Here is a 20107-nt window from a genome sequence, read left to right as displayed (position 1 = left end):
TAATATGTAAGTTTGTTCTTATCACAAGAACACGTAACCAATGGTAGTCTTTATTCTTAGCAAATGTGATTTAAAATTAAAAATCGCCAAATGCGACTTATTGAAAAAAATATAACCAGAAGTAAGAACTAAGGTCGGTTGTAAACCTGTTGGTTGTGTCATTTAGTAACGGTGGAATGTGTATGATAATTTTTTTACGCAGATTGGAACACCTGTGAGAATACCAAAAGATGAACATATTCCACAAAAAATTTAAATTTCAAACCGCTTGAAAGTGAAATCATATATACGCAAATTAACAAAAATAAAATTCCTACAGCAGACCAGACTTCCTGAGATGGGGGTTCGGTATCCAAACGAAATAAGATCAAAACGACCCTGAAAAATGCGTTTTGTATCCAAGTAAAAGGAAGAAGTCGCCGCTTCGCGGTTAATAAACAGCGACTAGCTTTAAAAAAAGCCAATATGCTGCGTCCTGATAGGTTGAATATTCAAGAGTTGTTTTACCACACAACAACTAAACTGGTTTACTTTAGACCACTGCGATGGACCATACGGTAGGTATTTTTTTCCTTTTTCTCTCTTTTATGTACACAGCTTTTGGTATAAGATGAAACCTTGAACTTGATTTGTCGATCTGCAACCTAACTAACTGGCCACATACCTTATTTATTATTGTTTTTTTATTGTTGCTGAGTAGTGAGTCCATTAAAAAAAGCTTACGCTTCGGTTGACGTGATAAATACAATCGACCGCTGCGCTGCTGCTATCACGAACGCCAATCGCGGTGTTGGCCCGTTTCCCTTCTTTTGTTTGATTTTACTTCCACCACCAGACCATCAATTGAATATTAATTATCGTTAATATAAACACGTTCATCCGAAATATCACTTCATGCCGTGATTGCAACCGGTGAGTCAGCGCGTAATTTGAACAGGTACACAGAAAAACCAGCTCATATCTCAAGTGTTGTGATGGGTTCGATGTCCGCTGCTGTTGCAAACTTCGTTAGGGCTTCGTCATCGTATCACAGAAAAAAAGATCAGATCAGAATCCACCTCATAAACATGGCAATTAAAATTAAACTAGATGAATATCAAGTTCCCATCGAACTGTAACATTATGGGAAAATAAGAAGTGAACGATGAGTTTTACTTTGCTCGATTTTCATCGATTAAAATGTGGTTTTAATTGCGTTACGCTATACTACCGTCTATTTATTATGCAAGCATTGTGTTGCTGTATTTATTTGTAAACCTTGAGACAAGGTCAAACCAGCATGGTGGTTAGTGCCTAATGCTTCCGTGAAAAGTTGCTATAAAACTGCTTGGTCGGTCAATGCCGATCGGTTTAGTTCCGATTACAATTGTCGGTTTATTGCTAAAATCTAGAACTCTAGACTGTGACCGCCGTGACCGACCGCGGTCCAGCTAATATATATATTGCATGGGTGGTCACGAATGCAGTGGTTAACATCGGAACTTGCTCATGTCATCACAGGAAGTGTTTCTGTCAAAACTTAAAGCGAACCTATTTAGCTTTAATTAGCGACTAGGTGCCGCTAAACAATGAAAGGTCAGATTTTCTACTTCCGAAAAAGCAGATTTAACCAGCAGAGCTAGTCTTGTTAGTTCAATGAACAAGTCATTGATTAACCAGAAACTGAAAAGAATCACATGCTGTATCGGCTAGAAACATTAAGATCTTTATCTTTTTAGCCTCAGGCGTCGAAAATTAGAGTACTGGGGATCATATTTTTTGCACTACCGCCATTGATTTTTGTTCATTTTCTAGTCAGCTAAATCTAGATAAATATGGACTTACAATACAACCAAATCCCATATCCACCACCCATTGCGAGCCGGAATATCTGTGAGAAAATTATTCCAACATATTTTTCACCTTAATCCCAATTTAATTTGGTTTATTTAAGATTATTTGCATTAAAAAGCCGAAGAGTCAATGTTAACATAATAAAATACCATACCATACCTTACCATACCATTAACACGCTAATTTAGTGCACATAAGTGCGTTCGAAATAACCCCCGATAAGATTCTGGTAGGAGCTAAAAACTGAATCGTTCATGTTGTCCTGGACACGATGGTATTCCAGCTGTAGTCCTGGTTTATTATGCAATGGCGTTAGCAGAACCTTTACGCCAAATATTCAAGGAAATTATTCGAGTGTAAGAAATTACCGACGATCTGGAAGCATGCAATCATGTTTCCTGTTTTTAAGCCGTCAAAACTGTTCGAATCTATCGTGGCATCAATACACTATTCGCGGCGTGCAAACCAGAGCTTCAACCGATCCTTTTTTCCTACCGCTGTCACACCACCGCGCATTCAAATTCACACCGTCTGTTTAGTGGTGGAATACGAGCCTGTAACTGCTTGCATTAGAACATTTTCGACGATGGAAGAGCTATTCGACTTCGGACAACCATCGCATAAGTTTGTACAAAGACTACGTAATAGAAACTTTTAATTAGCAATTAGTATTCATGTAGACATTGTCAGATGAATTTAACAGAATAAATAAATAAAATAACGCCACTAGCAGCAGCGTGCTCAGTCATACCTCCGTTTTGAACGGTAGAACGAACGCATTTTAAACCTTTTTAACATTTTCGTTTCGATCAAGTTGCCTTTACCGTTTGGAGCAGCGAATGACTGCAAAACAGTCAAATGACTGGCAGTCACCACGCTAACGGAATGCAACCGCGCTATCGTATGATTCAATACTACAAAAAACAACTACTACATGTGCATGGAAGAAGTCGGTCGGACTCAGTCCAATCCAAACGAACATTTTGCTTGCGTCGGACCGACGTCCGGGTGACAAACTATTACTGTGAGCAGCCGATTTGGAGACAAAAAGAGAAACGTAAAAATACGTCATCTTATGCTTCCAGTCAGTTTGCAGTTTAGATTCTTCGGTCTGAACGTGCAAAGCGCCAGTACGACTGTTGGCTTTTCTTGAGAGGCCGCATGAATTATGAGACGGCAGCAGCGCAAGCGGCAGATTGACTGGATTTAAAAAACAGTCAAATGATCGTTCAAAAGCGCAGGTTGAATGCGAAAAGCGTACGCATTCACGCAGTCACATTCAACTTATGATCCCTTTTCAAGCCCTGGTGCAAACTATTGAAATAACAGTGAATAATTTTATTCTTGCTAGAACCAAATGCTGCATTTCCACCGACAAACACGGATTTATGCCTAGTTGCTAACTACGCTTGTTTATCATTAAATAGTGAAATATGTCATACGCATACACCGTACTCTTGCACGCCGTCAAGGATTGTTCTTAACACCCACTGTTCGAACTCTGAGTGCTCGTGGGCCCTCTTCTAGCAGTGTCCACGTTTCATGCCCGTGGAGAATAACCGGTCTAATTAGCGTTGTGTACAGTTTGCACTTTGTAAGGGGGCTCAGATTGTTCGACCGCAAGTGTTTGTGGAGTCCGTATTAGGCCCGACTTCCGCTGATAATACGGCTTTTAATGTCACGGCTGGTATTGTTGTCCTCTGTTGGCAGTGAGCCAGGGTATACGAACTCGTCGACTACCCCAAACTCATCCCCGTCGATTACCACAGTACTGATCAAACGGGCCCTGTCGCGCTTGGTCCCGCCCGCCAGCATATACTTCGTATTAGACGTATTTATTTTCAACCCAATCTTCTTTGCTTCGCCTTTTAGTCTGGTGTACTGATCTTCCACCGCCTCAAATGTTTTACCGACAGCATTCACATCATCAGCAAAGCAGACAAATTGACTGTATTTATTGAAAATCGTGCACTGCATTTCGATCGCCGCCGTCTTATGACATCTTCAAGCGCAATGTTGAATAGCAGGCAGGAAAGACCATCTCCTTGTCGAAGTTCCCTGCAAGATTCGAATGGGTCCGACAATCCACTCGAGATTCTCACACAGCTCTGGATCAGCATCCATCGCAGCCATGAAAAGTCTAGTAAGCTTAGTCGGAAAGTCGTTTCCGTCCAAAATTTTCCATAGCTCTTGTCGGTTTACACTATCATATGCGGCTTTGAAATCGATGAACAGGTGATGCGAAGGGACTCGAAATTCGCGGCCCTTCTGGAGGATCTGCTGCAGGGTGAAGATTTGGTCCGTTGTGGACTGACCTTTCATGAAGCCGACCTGATAACTTCCCACAAATCTAATGGCTATTTGCTATAGTCGATGGAAGGTGACTTGGGACAGCACTTTGTAGGCGGCATTCAGGATAGTGATCACTCGATATTTCTCACAATCGAGCTTATCGCCTTTCTTGTAGATAGGACAAATAACCCCGTCTTTCCACTCCTCCGGTAGTCGATCCGTATCCCAAATCTTGACAATCAATTGATAGATAGCCGGCCAACTTGTCCGGGCACATTTTAATAAGTTCCGCTCCAATGCCCTCCTTTCCCGCTGCTTTGTTGTTCTTCAGCCTCTGGATGAATTCTTTAGCTTCCCTTATCGATTGGGGTTGCTTGCTATACCACTGTGGTCATTTTCTCCGCTATCATGGTGTTTCACCTGCACGCCAATCAGATGTTCATCGTAGTCTTAGTGCTGCTTCCTTAGTAGTCCACCTTTCGATCACCGCACGGTCGTCAGTCAACATACCTCCATCTTTGTCTCTGCATATTTCGGCCCGCGGCACAAAGCCTTTGCGAGATTTGTTGAGTCTCTGATAGAACTTCCGTGTGGAGTGAAAGCGGTACAGTAAGGAGAGGGGCATAAGTGTGGTGAGGGTAAAAGTGTGATTGAAGAATTATCAGTGCACATTCCGCATAATTTGACAACATTGGTATGGATGGGTAACTACTTTGGCAGCTTGAATTGCATCGTAAACAAAACACGAAGAATAGTTCCTCATTTAAGTGGCAATGTTTATTTAGTGCTGTTTAGTTGTAAAATTTCGTTTTAGACCATGTTATCCTGTCACGTAAAAAGACACAGTAATTTGCAAATACATATTAATATTGCGCTTTCCTGTGTTGGTACTTGACATAACGCGAGGTGCTACGCGGGATTTTGCTATGTAGAAAGTGTCCTACAAAGTGATTGGGCAAGCTAAAGACCCAAACAGAATGCTGCGTCAACGTATCCGTTACCGTCAATTTGACAGTAAGCCTATGGAAAAACTGTCAGAATAACGCTGACGGACGCGTTGACGCAGTATTCTGTTTGGCCCTTAAGGCAATATGCTATAAAAGCACTTATTGTATAGGTCAGGCCACATGCATAGTCAGGGTTTAGCCACCATAATTTTGAGCGTGGAAGCACAATAACGGGTGACAACTAAAATTTTGGAATTTTTGCGCGGCCCTTATGCTCAACAACAAACGAGCTTAGAGAGAAATGAGAGTATGTATGTGTTAGCTCTCTCTCTCTATGTCCTCTTTTTGTTAATATTTTTAGTTTTGTTTATACTTGCCCAGTTTTGCTAAAAATGGTGTCGAAACAAGAAGCATATCGGGAGCGCGTTATACACTTCTACGAACTGCCACAGAAATCTCGGCAAAAAATATACGGCACAACATTTAAAAAGCGAATATGTTGCGGCTTCGACTGTTTACCATATCCTAAGATGCCCAACAACTATTCGCGAACAAGGGAGTAGAAAACCAGCCAAAATTATGGACGCAGAAGGACATCGTTTTCTTTCTCGTTTCTTCAGCAACCCTCCCTCTGGTTTGGTTATCAATTAAGATGAACCAGACGAACGTTGGAAGAAAATTTTGATCCCGTTTCTACAAAACCATCGTGCAGATGGACAATACGTGTTACTGAATACCCACTCGATCCCATTTGTACCCAAAACAACAATGGATAATGTATCTATAATTTCGGTAAATCAGATCTTCTTCATGTATCTTTGTCTTTTTTGACAGCTTGAGAAAAAAAATCCAAAATTTTAGTTGTCACCCGTTATTCCCTAGAAAATAAAACAAAATTTATATGATAAAAACCTATGATTGTCAATCCCAGTGATAGTTAGTGATTCTAACCTGACGGTCAATGATATGCTGAACTCAGAAATTGTCCGTTTTAACGGGAAACTAGCAGTCATTAACTTTTCGTCGGAAAGCCCAATTTTGGAAGCAGTTTTCGGCCCAAAAGCGGGATTCTGTTTATAACAATGTTAATACTGCATTCTTCTTGGCAATCTGAACACAGCGAATATATTTTCATGAACAGAATTATTGTTTCAAACAAAAAAACTGCTTTTGAAATTGGCAGAATCGATGACGACTAATTTCACCTTAAAGATTCCTATGAACAGCCCGCAGGGTAATTGCATTCAGTATCAATTGGGTAGGGGTACCACAATGTAACCGTATAAAATTTATTTTGAGTGACTTTCACCAGACTTGAATGAGCAAGCCTACTACAGTGCTTACGGTGTTGACTCAAAGTAGAAATGAGTTTGATCCTCTTTATTTAGCAGTTCACTGCTGTTAAAATAAAATAGACTCTAATGGTGCAATTTTGAACAACTTAATGTTACAAATGTTTAGAATTCGTTCATCTTGAATAAACTTTCATCTGAGCTCAAGTGAGATTATTGGTTATTTTATTTTATGTCATGTCATTTTATTTCGTACAATGCATACATCTGTGAGAACAGTGAAAAACTATCAATAAACAACTTGGCTACTACTGTAGTACTATTCAAATTGACCTGATTATTGTGAAACACTACTGAAACAAGCATTGAGAATAGTTTTTCGAAGTTTTTATTGATAATCTTTGAACGAATGTTGGTGTTATGTTAGTGGATCCAGAAGAAGATTTTGTTTAGATTAAAGTTTTTAGGACCAGCAATCAAACTGTACTTTTCTTTTTGTTACACCACGCGTCAAGACTGGATGGTCTTATATTTAGAAACAGACTGTAAATAGCTAGGTATAAGATTAGATAGGTAGGTATAGATTACAGGTTTCATAGTACCGAATCACACGCACACGTAACTCTGCTTCCAGCTCCGGACGCGCGCGTCTATTCACAGAGCTGGGGCTGCTTACTGGGTCATCGCCTCTTGTCTTCGGGTGTTTGACCATTTCAGAAACGCTTGAAATTGTGTCATGCATTTTCGAAAGCCATTTATTGCCGATAGTTTCCCTCCGGTTAATCACTACAATACCTAGCAACATGTCAAGTAGTTTATTGGTCTGCGAATAGAGGCAGAATGAAAAAAAAAAAAATTATGCAAATGCGCAATCAATAGTTTTAATGTCCAAAAAAGTAACACTATTGTTGGCATGTTTCCCACGTGACAAGCGGCTCAGCTGTTTTGGTAGTTTATGCTTGCAGAGTGGTTGTACGGCGTTTCAGTCAAAGTGGTGTGGAAGAGAGAAAAACAAATCCTAATCTAACACTATTTCAACCCACGGGGACTTATTCGACGTTAGCAATAATGGACTATTTATGTCGCCGTGACAGCTTCAGTGACATTACTATTTCAAGGCTAAATTTGGATAGAAGTTATCTGAGCCCGCAAGCTATGCTCTGTCAGTTCAAAGTACCCTCTATCGGATATTTTTTCTCACCTGAGTACTCTGGATGGAAGTACCATCGCGCAACTAGGGCAGCTCCCAGCACACTCGTTGCCATGCACATCATAATGCCCCAATGCGTGAGGTAGATAAAATATTTGCCCCAATCTTCCGGTGTGACGGCCATCACGATTGAGTTGACGACCACCGCCGTGAAGAAGACGGCCAGCGCCAACCGGTACAGCAGGAATATGCTCGATTTAGTTCTGGTTTGCCACTATGGAAGGGGATAATTAATTCAGTTTAATGTTTACTATTTAATATTTAGTATTTAATCTATTAATACCTGTGATTTGACGAATTCTTCGGCTGGAAAATGGCCCATGCCACAGTTGTGGAGTTCCAGCTCCTCTTTACACGCTCGTACAATTTTTCGTGTCATATTTGTTGTGTCACTATCTTCTATGCCAGTCTTGCTTGTTCGGATCTTTGATGTATGCTACTTACTCGCTTAACAAAATACTTTCAAATAAAATGGCGACGACTTCATTCAAATGCTGTTTGACGGTACTTATAATTCGCAATCCTGTAAAGTTTAAATGAACAAAAAAATAGAGCTTTTTAGTAAATGCAATAAAACTTGTTGCATGCGAATATTACTGTAGAAACATTTCAATAAAACATAGATATATACCCAAGCTATACCACATTCCAAACATTCTCTAAACACTGTCATTACTTCTATATACTTATGCTTACTGTAATTTCACAGCCAAGTTTTGACCACTAAATTATAATACGTTTCCGAATGACATTTATGAAAAAAATGTTTTCGTTATTTAATGGCAATCAATGCCCATTAACAATTCCGCTTTATTTTGTTTGTAAGACGATAATTATTTAGCTGGAAAAATAGTACCTCCATCATTTCCTATTGATGTGACGTGAAGCGGTGAAAAATATCATAATACCGAGAGATATAGTCGTTTAATTGCGTTCGTTGCACGTCAATTAGGTACCAGAGCGACTAACTATCTACTAGACTTGGAAACTTTATGGGTGCGGTCAAAATCTAAGTATACGCAATCAATATTGATAAACCATTCGAGCAATGTATCGTCAACAATCGAGGCAGCAATAAAGATAAGTTCAATATAATCTGTCTTTCTTGCATGCGACGAAATTGCATTGATCTAAGTTTAGAAGTAAATGTTAAGGTTGCACAATGAGGAACGGTGTGCTGTCCCAAGTATGCTTTTTCCAGCCATCATTTTGCAATTTTCATCGGTTTTGGTCAATAACGGAGTAGCAGCACACGGGCGGTATCCTATGCTTATGCTTATACTTAAAGGAGACCACATTAAACAGCTGGTGTGGGTGTGTTTAACTATCATCCCTGCCTGTGTAGGAAGGTAATTATGAAGAAAATTTTTGGGGAAATTTGACCTTGAAACTTACATGCATTTTCACTATTAAAAGTGTAAAAGCTTGTTATAAATATGGTACCTGCTGTAAAATTGCTGGGCATCTTAACTGTCGAACTACATATTAATAGTTATGTTTCGTTCAGTAGTATAGTAGCTATTAGCATTTGAAATCTTTCATTCAAATGTTACACTTCTATTTTCGTTTTCACAAATTGCTACCCGGTATAGTAAACAAAGACTAAGTCCTACATCGAAATTTTCCGGTACCATGATCAGTACTGACGGGAGAAAATAAAAGATTAAAGATAAAAGCAGAGAAATACGGAGATACGGTACCCAGCTTCTCAAGCGTTGCTTTAATAACTCTCCCTTACCTAAAGAGAGCAAAACTTTCCTATTCACGCCTTGTCCCATTCTGTTTGGACACTATCAACACCTTTGCTTCATCACTTTTTTCTACCGTGCTCTCTGTCGATTTTAAAAAACTACTGTTATAAAAAACTCAAGTTATAAAAAATTTATGTATATTTTTATTATATCTTTGCACGCATCTGCCTTGCATTGTCAAATTATTATAGAGTAGGGCGAGGCATAGGTGCGATGTTTGAAGTTGTCATCAATTTTCATGAGATATAAGGAAGGACATCAACGTAATATATTTTATAGTGATGCAGTAACTCAATGTCTTCACATTAAACTACAAATTATCTACGGTAACAGTGTTTTGCAAAATAAATTCTTCTTTCTTCTAATCAAGTGCCGATTCGCGCTCTTACCCCACTCGCGGGGTAAAAGTACGAATACCGCGGGGCAAAAGTGCCAAGCTCGAATCCATGAAGCCCTTACCCTCCCTTACCTACTGTACAAACGTTTGGAAAAGTTAGCTATTCTAACAAATCCATATTATCTTCAATCTGCGTTATGTTTCCTTAAGGAATATTCTCAATTTGCACCTTTCTTATTTTGCGCTGGTGTATTGCAGCCTCCGTTAGATCGAAACTCTTCCAAACGTTTGTTTTTTGTTTCATCAGCGGCACACAGTTTTCTGCAGATCTTCCATTTCTAGTATCTGTAATATAGTGCCTAAAGCTGTATATAATTAGCTATACATTTTTGCCTCGTCCATGAATCGCACTTTTGCCCCGTCCGTGAATCGCGCTTTTACCCCGCTAGGCGCTTGACGGGGCTAGATTAAATTACGGAAAAGCGAAATATATTTTGTAAATTCTTTTCACCGTATTTTCAAAACAAATATGTGAGTGGTGTAAAACGCTGCTACAAATTTTCAACAAGTAGTATCCTCCTGTTGATATCGTATTTGCCGTATAACGAAAAATTACATCAAAACCGTCCTAAAATAATATTTGCACATAACTCAGCAACTATGCTTCGTAAGCAACCATAGTTTACGTTAGATTCAAGCTGTCAAAGTAGTCACCCATCCATGCCAATGTAGTCAATTTACTCGGAATCTGCACCGATAAATCATTGAATCGCACTTTTACCCCTCCTTACTCTAATCATAATCTTTTATAGAGCAGCGAACCATTGCATTGTCTAGAAATTTTGTATTTAATTTACCACACACAAAAGGTAGAAAATGCAGCTGATCGAACGGGGTTAATATCGCGGTATCGCAACTACTACTTCCGGATCTCCTTAACGGATGTAGTGTTGGTAGCTAGAACATGGGCGGCAATTCGTTGTGCATGGCAGTAAACTGTCGCTTCCGAATGGACGAACAGCAACCAATTAAATGGATGGTACGGATCATGAATGGCATCTAACTTGGATTTATTGAATGGAATAGTGGCTACAATCAACTATTTCCGTTCAGCGCCTTCCAGCAAAAAAAAAAATTTTCCGGATTGAATCAAGGTCGCCAAACACAACAATCATACTCGTTGTTACAGTAGACAAATGATTAGCAAAGAAAACCGATGCGTTCTTAAAATGAATCAGAATGGTAATTCCTAAACACATGAGATGATAGGTGGGAAATTCCTCACATGCAGAAGAATATAAACTGTGGTGCATTTCAATTCACCATTTCGATTCACAAACGAGGAACACAAACGATATCCACACTCACTACGATTGGTTAAGTATTTGACTTTGAACATTCCAACGAGTAGTAAATCAAAAGGTTTTCAACGCAACTTCCTACCGGTCTTGATTTACTAAATAGGTAGTTAGTTACCACATCATATGAAGCAGAACGCGTGTTTACCGTAGAACCGATAGCGGCTTGAGTAAACGACGAAAAGAACTATCTCGATGGTAAGTGTTTGGGTTTGCCCCCCCTTGTTTATACCAATTGTGGTGGGTACTTGAGGTTCCAAGAGAGGTATCGGTACTAAAGAACCGCCGGCCGGCAGAACGTAGATTCGGTGTGTCCGGTTGCATCATCGAAACAGGTGGTCGGCCGACCGTTCTATGTTTACTTTCCGCCAATTAAAAACCAAACTGTGCCACTTTGTTGCCGCTCCCTCAATCAATCGTGCGTCGTTTCTACGGTTTCGCCTTTTCTGCTCAGAATAAGTTATGAATGGATCATAAATAGAAGAAAAAACTAACGTTCATATACAGCTAACACAGCGAAAAAATAACTTTGCGGCTGTGAGCCTGCGGCAATACTCGTGCGATAGAAATGAAATGTAATCATCCTGTACGTGAGAATCGAGAAAAATGTAACCATTGAAGTAAAGATCAGCTTCGTGCCCTTCTAGAATGTAGGGACTCGTGGATAATGAATCATTTCGTTTCATTTATCATTTTTATGTCATTAAGATGAAAACTTACAACCTATTAGATTTTTAATTTGCGCCGCAAATTTATATAACTAATTTTTTTAAAATAACTAATATAATACGTTTGCATAATATTTCTGATAGTTGCTTCTTGAAAGTTTCATTCAAGTTTCGCTTGTTATTTTCGTAGCATTTTAGAGCACTTGTAAAATTACTACCACTATAAACTTTGATTGAGCACTTACAAAATTTCTTTTGGTCAAGCGCTCTGTTACAAAATGCTATTCTATTAAATAATGAAATAACGACAGCAACTCGAAAGGTTAATGAAATCGTAGTCAAGCTTAACATTGTTAGCATCTAAGATGACACGGAAGGTGCATGGGAAACTCTATCTTGTGAATTGAATGGTGTGCACTTGCAAGCTGTTTTCCCACGTATTTGATTCTTTCGGTTGCGATCGTATTACACTACAGTTGTGGCGAACATGGTTCCGGACAGCGACTCAAATTACGCGGATTGCAAAGGCAAACCTTTATAGACGATCAATATCAATATAAGCATAAGCTTACCGCGGGGATCCTGTATAAAATTATTGCCAAGAGGAAAACACCATGCCAATTTTGCAAACTGCGCAACTCTCTGTGGGTGGTACATAACATAAGCTGTCTTGCAGCTCAATCACTAAGATTTTATCTGAAAATGGTCCTCGTGAAAATGTCTCCATCAAGATGAGGTTATTATATTTAGCAGCATTACTTGTCCGCTCATTTTATTGAAGATCCCGCCCGAGTAGAAGTGCTGCAGTTCGGATGCTGAAGGCCGTTTACAAAACAATTGCCGATGTGGAGTTTTGTAAAACCATGCCTAGATCAAGCAATCTACTACAAAAGTAACTAACGAAGCAATAAAATGAAGACTGTGCATCATAAAACAGCCGAGCATAGAACGGTTTGACCTAAATAATGGACGGATTTGTGTACGAATGACCCTGCTAACCATGCGGCGAGATAGACTGCGTGCCGTACTCCGTCTGCCCTAAATGGATGTTGAAATTTCAAGTCGATAAAATTTGGCTTGCAGAAACGTCAGTTGAACCAAAAACGTGTGTATAATACTATGTACCAACTACTCTTATTTGGGTAGACGAGCGATTCAGGTATTTCCGAAAATGAAAACCTCCCTGCAGCGTTTGAAAATTTATGAGTATTTTCCAGATTAAACTGTTAAAGCGCACGTTAATTGTTATTACAAAGTATCATGAGAATATTTCATATATGTCGACTCAATTTATGTATTCAATACCTTTCTTTTTTGCGTTTTCAGCTTTAAAAGGTGATTTATTGGATATAATCATTTATGATACAAATGGACATTCCACGCTCCATTTCACCAGTGTGCAGCGAAAGCCATACGTTGACCAGCCAACGACCACGATACGATTAATAAAAATGTCAGCAAAAGGTGCTGGAATAAGAAAAAATAGTCATTTATCTACTCTGTTGTCGTGTCTGGGGCTTTCACATTGGCTTGTTGTTTATGTACATTTGAATAGTTTACGATAACCGATGCCACACAAATTTCAAACGAGTTTGCAATGTTTGGCAAAATTTCTGTTTAGTTTGAGCGGCACGTACTGCATATGATTCAACCAACGAACGACTAAAAATGGTTATTGTTTCGTATAGTGGGTTTCCGAAGCGTCATACAAATCGAAACTTATATCATTATATTTTTTTCTCTTAGCCGTCGTGGTTGTTTCTGACTGGTGCTTCCAAACGCTTGATGCTAGCGAAAAATTTGCAGGATTAGACAATTTGGTATATGGCAGGTTTATCAACATGAAAAAAATAGCTTCTTTGCATTGTGCCCTATTTGGCGTTCCACGAACGAGAATGACAAACACTGGCTGCAGAAAGCCAACCGATTTTAAAATTTCCCGAAAATTTACAAAAACTTTGCTGTTGAGCAACTAAACAAAACATTCTTCGTCACCTTCTTTATACATTATACTGGTATAACTGCACATTTGTGAAATGTCAAAATAGGTTGTGGTTAAAGGGTGTCTACGGTAAAATTGCAACACAATCAAATTGCTCTAACTTTTGAACCGTTGCGACTGAATTCAACTGAAAATTTATATGGAGAAAGTTTAAAGTGCATTGTTTATACTGTGCGAAACTTTGCCTGAACCGAACACAGAGTGTAATATTGTGGAAAATTCGGCTACATACCACAGATGGATCGGGAAACACCAGTGAATCATTCGACCATGTTCCGCATGGTGAAATCATTCAGGGTGACCCAGACGAACCAACGGTGGTCAGGCAGTGGCACGGAAAACCGTAGACAGTTGACCTGGTAAAGGCCAGAAAGGAGTCTGTTAAAGCGTTGGCCAAAACTTTCAAATCACAGATGTTTCCATCTGGTTTGTCCAAAAAGCGATTAAACGGGCTGGCCACTACCTCTTCAAAGCCCGGAAAGTACCGAACCGAAACGACAAACAAAACGTGATTGGCAAAATCCGCGCCAGGAACCAATTATACCGAAAGTGACAGACGAAACCGAGGTGCGTCGTGATGGACGACAAGTCTTGCATCAAGACGGACAACAATCAGGAGCTTCACATTGCCGCATCATGGTTGGCCGTTCCTGAGGAGGTAAGGAAGAAGAAAGTGGCCAAGTTCTCCAAAATGTTTTTAGTTTGGTAGACTCTCTGTGATATTCGCAAATCTACGAGGAGAAGTACCCCCAGAAGCTACTGCTGCCCTTTTTACGGCCGCATGGAGGTGAGACGCTGCTGTTATAGCCGGATTTAGCATCATGCTACTACGCTCGATCGACGTTAGACTGGTACAAAGATTACAATGTTGTTGCCAGATGTCAGAATACGTAAAACACCTGAGGTGTTTAATAACAAGCTGGCATTAAAGAAACAGTGGGTGAAATTATCAAAAGTTGGTCCCAACATAGCTCAAAACTTTATAAGTGGTGTTAATGGCAAGGTGCGCGAATTCGGTCATGGAGAGGAGATACTATAAAACAATTCCACGCGAAATCGTCAAAGCAAAGCAGAAATTTAATTCAATTTTCATTCTTTTATTAATAATAGTTTTGTTTTGTTGCTGAGTTGTGGCCGAAAGACTCGGGTTTCCTGAATATTCATCTGATTCAAAAATTTATCACTCTTGAACCAAATAGTACTTACGTTGTACAAGTAACAAAGCAAAGGCTTGGGTCGTCTTTAAGACTTGGCCTTTCTTAACGCCCTCAATTACAGGGCTAGTACAACAATCCTACTGACTCCAGAAGTAGAGAGACTTAGAGAGTCGCCATCTGAATCAAATAATCTGGCAACAATGCAGTTTCATAGGGTTTATTTCTAATTCCCGTCGAAGTAAGGAAAGCCACTCTAATTTTTATCATTTCTTAGGTGGATTTAAAGAATAGTCCAAAAGTTCTGAGCTGATTTGACTCAAACACACTTACCTTCCAATCCGTGCCCTTTGAATTCACTAAATAGCGATTATTAAAGCATTTTATTGAAATTACACGACTGACTTTATATCTTAAATTCGTCGTACCGTTTTGAAATCCGTCCATCACAATTTTTCATCGTCCGAACTAAAAATCACAATAATGTTTACGAAGCTAGCGCGCATTTATTTGTGTATGACGACCTGACAAATGTTATTCTGCAAAATTTCTGCAGGTCATGCCAGTTTTACCGGCTGCAGAATAACGACAATGCCTTGCGTGGGTTATTTTCATTTTATGAATGACGGAAATTGAAACGATTAATCGATATTTTCTTCTTCGTCGCACGAAAAAACGTAGGAAATTTGGCTGCTAGAAATTCTTTAATGAAAAAAGCATTCAAATAGATCTCAGCTCACTTTGATTGATCGCGTATGATAGTCAACAAACTAAAATATTAAGGAATAACTAATTTTGCATTATGTATCATAAAAATCGCTGATATTTTTAATAATTTGTGTTGGATAGGACGCGAATAGACAATTACGACGAAGCAGCAACATTACCCTATGTCAGACGCACAGATTATTCTATGATCAACAGATATTTGGAATAAATTACCTTTATAGAATCTAGATATGAAATTCCTTTTCTTGATAATTTTACTGCGGTTAATGGTCGTACTGTAAATAGTCATGCTGCTGTTGTCGGTTTATTGCGAATTCTTTCGAGAAGCAGCGATTTAAATTAAAAATTTTGAATTTCACGACGCTGCATATGATAATAACACACTCAAGGAACCTTTCTTTGAAGTTTTTATTTAGAATAGTTTATAAAAAACTGCCAAAAAATTTAAAAAATATGTCCAAAAAATGTCTCTGGTTTAAGATTGCGTCTCTCTTTTTATTACACGCTCCCTAGTCGTTACTCTTTTACCGGCTCTCTAATAGGTTTTTTGACAAGTCTCTGGTTCGATTGGACTTACTTTTGACAACTGATTCGGCTCGATTGGAATTTTTAGTTTAAGATGGGGACTCTCTATCCAGAAGTACCGCCCAGCCGAGATTCGAATATACGATGAATGGCTTGTTAGATCAGCATCGTAAGTTGAAGCTAACTGGAAGGTTATACAAGCGAGCAATAAATTTCTTAGAATATTCACAGATGGATTACCAATGAATGTAGGGGTAGTCCGTCTCTTGCTGCTCTTGGAAAATAGGAAAAAAGGAACATGACAAAAACCAAACCAACAGGATAGAAAAAGACGAAAAACGCCAGAAATAGGGAGAAAAAACTGACATGAAAAAAGAAAAACCAAAGAAAAATAGTGACATGGAGGGAAAACGGTACGTATAAAGAGAAACAAGTGAAAAAGAAGAAAACGAAAGAACAAAGGGAAAACAAGGCAAAAAAGAGTAGACATAAAAAGAGGGAGAGCGGAAGAGAAAAGAAGAAAAGAAAGAAAATGAGAAAAAATGAGGATTCATTTCTGAGAATACGAGAAAAACAAAACAGAAAAGAAAGGAATGGGATAGACAAGGTGAAAGAAAAGGTAAAAATATGGTAGCCGGGAAATTGAGAAACGAGAACAGAAAAGAGAAAAATAGAGAGAGAACAAATAAATTTTTTGTGCAACGTAAGAGCACCACAATCACTAGACACAATCGCGGATTACTTTTAACTTACACGTCGACCGGTTTCAGGCATCATATGCCTATCTTCAGGACGAGAGCCGACATCGGTAATTTGTTTTATTTTAACATTTTGTAAGAGTTAGAAGTGTCTTGTCCGCGATTGTGTCTAGTGATAGAGAGAGAAATATGAAACGGAAGACAAACGAAAGAAAACGAAAATAGTATGAAATAGAAAAAACGAGAAAAAGCAGGACATAATAAGAAGCAGAACGGAACAGACGACAAAACAAAACAAAAAATGTTAATGGGACAGAAAACAAAAAACGAGACTGGATAAGAGGAAAAATGGGCCTGAAAATGAGAAAAAATGAAAGAAAAAACAGCAAAAAAACAGAAAAACAAGCGAAAAATCAGGACTGATAAAGGCGAGTGAAAACCGGACAGGTAATGTATAAAAAGAGGACCTTAAAGGACCGTATAAAAAGAGGACTCCTAAAAGTTCTAAGTTGGGAGAGCACTATAAAAGGAAAGCGGAAGGAGCAGAGGAAAAAAAGCCCAAAACAGAATAAACGTGACAGGAAAAAAAGAACGGGGCATCTAAAAAAGGAGAAGAGCAAAACTAAAAAAGTAGAGAAGTAAAACAAGAAGGAGAAAAGTTAGAAAAAGACGAAAACCAGAAGCAAGAGGAAGGAAGAGAAAAGATGGAAAACGGGGGAAAAATATAAAAAATAATAAGAAAAAAGAGAAAAAAAAGTGGAAATACAAAACTGCAAATAAAAAAATGGGGCAGGAACCGATGAAAAACGGTACAATTAAACAGAAAAAAGAAAAATGAGAGAAAAAAAGAAAATGGAAGAAAAAGAACAAAAGCGAAAGCAAACCCAAAACAGAAAAGAAGAAAATGGCAAAAAAATTAGATAAACGGAACTGGAAAAGAGAAAAAAAAATATAAAAGGGGTAAAACATGGAGAGAGTAAGACGAAATATTCCATCCTAATTTTAAAACCTCGTGTCAATCAAATTAAATACTTCGTGTTTAATTTCTTGTGCATGTCCAAATTCATATCCAATTGCATATTTGATTTTAAGCCTAATTTTAGGTCTAATTAATTCCAATTTTAAGTCAGATTTAAACTCTGATTTGTCAATCAGACTCAATCAAACTCAAAACTCTATTCTCGTTCAATTTACGTGCAATTTCAACTCCAGTTGTAAGTTCCATTTTGAGCATAAGTTCAAATCCAATTTCATGTCCAATTTCAACTTTAACTTCAAATCCATTAGACAGACCAACCTTGTGTTTTAGTTTGACCTTGAAATGAGGTCAGGCATATAAACTAATATTTTTTGAAACCGTAGGTCTTTTACAATTGACGAAGGGACGACAGAAGAAAGTAATGAAAATTTCAGAGTGAAGGAGAAAGAGCGGAAAGGTGAGAGGGAGGGTTATTAGTAGCTACGTTCAACAAGTAGTCGTTGTGACTCCTACCTTTTGTCCAATGCTGGTGACCCAACCAGTGAATCCATATTGTCAAGTCGAATTCCAAGTCTAATTCAATTCTAATTGCAAGTAAAATTTCAAGTCTAATTACAAACAAAAACTTTAAAACAATTTCTATTTATAGTCTGATTTCATGTCTAATTCTAAATGAAACTACCAGTCCAATGTATTTCAAATTAAGGTCTAATTCAAATCCTATTTTGAGTTCAATTTCCAGTTTAATTTGGAATAAAACTTCAAGCCCACATGAGTTCAAATTCAAGTCTAATTTAATGCCCTATGTCAAGTTCAACTACAAGTCCAATTTCAACTGTGATCTCTAGCCCGCTTCGAAGTCTAATTTCTAGTCCAATTTCAACTTTGATTTTACATCCAATTGTACACCCGAAAGTTCGGATCTTTTAAACTAATCGGCCGGTTTTTATGTGTCCAGTAATAATAGATTTGCCATCCTATGATTTCTAGATTTTCCAGGCCAAAATATTCTTCTGAAAGGTCAGGTGTCCCCGCTTTCGTTTATGGCTGGGCATTCCAGTGACGATAAGTGACGCACCCAATACATTTAGTTTGTTAAATTACACTGTGGACATACGTGTGTAATGGGATTTTCTTAAAAGAATGCGCTAATTGACAAAAAACTCATAAAACTTTCCAATCGTCCGTAAAACCATGTGAATGTAATAGTTTATAATAGCTGTGATTCGTAAAATCGTCCAATAGCCACGTAAATACCATTCAGCGTAAACTCCCAAAAGAGAAGAGGGAGAAAGTGGGCAATTTGAATGTCCAATTTTGATAATTATGCTAGATTGCTTTCGATATAACTATATCACAAGTATGCAATAAGAAATCAAAAAATATGCCTAAATAATATGATCTTGACAATGTCAATTAACATCAGCAAAGTTAATTTGATCGGAAAGAAATTATTTCCTTCCAAATTAAGACTTTTTATGTAGGGCAACATTAGCTGATTACACATTGATAGAAGAATTTCAGCAATGCTCAAAGCAGAGGTGAACGAACGCAGAAAGCCGATAGAGCAAAAACAAAAAACCCACTTCGCAAGATACCTACTTCAGCTACCACCATGTGCGGATATTCGACGATGACGCTTTTCTGACTTCATTCACCATTGGTTGTGTAGCAAAGCAGGCCCCCAGCCTCCTTTGGAACCAGTCTCCAGTGCATTACCATACCGAGACTATGGTGGGTCTGAAAGCAACACCGCGCTGTCATGTCATGTAGGTTAGTTGCTCATGTTTTTAGCCTTCTACCCGAAGGAAAGCAGGTTTCTCGCCTACTTAAGGGTCTGAACCCTGATGCACGCCATCAAATCCCTTCGTAATTGCACCATCTAGCGTGTAACGTAACACCAGTTCAAACCTTGAAGGAAATAGGTATAAGTGCCCGCCAGAAAGGGGTGAGATTTTAAATAAAATAATTTTAGATGGTGATGCGAACCAAAGCCTTAATTAAAGCCCTTACACTGCAGCCCTTAATAACAGCACAGCAGTCAAATGTGGTCTCTAGTCCACAATCCGTAGCTCGTACCTTAGCCTGAGGTTTGCAACGAACCGCAGCCGGGTTGTCGTTGTCGATCACCTTGGCAATGAATGGTTGAATTGATAGAATCTATTCTCTTATTCGTTTTTTGTCTGCTGTAATGCTTTGTTCCGCGATCAGTGCTCCTATATGTTACCAGCTCAGACAGGTACATCGGACAATTATCGGATGCGCTTTCATATGTGACCGCTCGCGCTGTACATCTGCCGAACAAGTGACAGTAAAGCACTGACTGGCAAGG

General features: G+C 38.7%; 1 protein-coding gene across 1 annotated transcript in view; it reads right to left on the bottom strand.

The window, feature by feature from the left end:
- Positions 1-20107, bottom strand: part of LOC128739154 (protein rolling stone-like) — a 60116-nt gene that overhangs the window by 18415 nt on the left and 21594 nt on the right. Inside the window, exons 2-3 of the mRNA XM_053834571.1 lie at positions 7858-8097; positions 7566-7788 (exon numbers count right to left, since the gene is read on the bottom strand). Of these exons, the coding sequence (XP_053690546.1) occupies positions 7566-7788; positions 7858-7953 (319 nt within the window). The 5' untranslated portion in view covers positions 7954-8097. The remainder of the gene's footprint in view (positions 1-7565; positions 7789-7857; positions 8098-20107) is intronic.

The sequence above is a fragment of the Sabethes cyaneus genome, chromosome 3, assembly GCF_943734655.1.
Source record: "Sabethes cyaneus chromosome 3, idSabCyanKW18_F2, whole genome shotgun sequence".
NCBI classification, from domain to species: Eukaryota; Metazoa; Arthropoda; class Insecta; order Diptera; family Culicidae; genus Sabethes; species Sabethes cyaneus.
The sequence above is the reverse complement of the archived record's forward strand: the minus strand, read 5'-3'. Positions and strand labels throughout refer to the sequence as shown.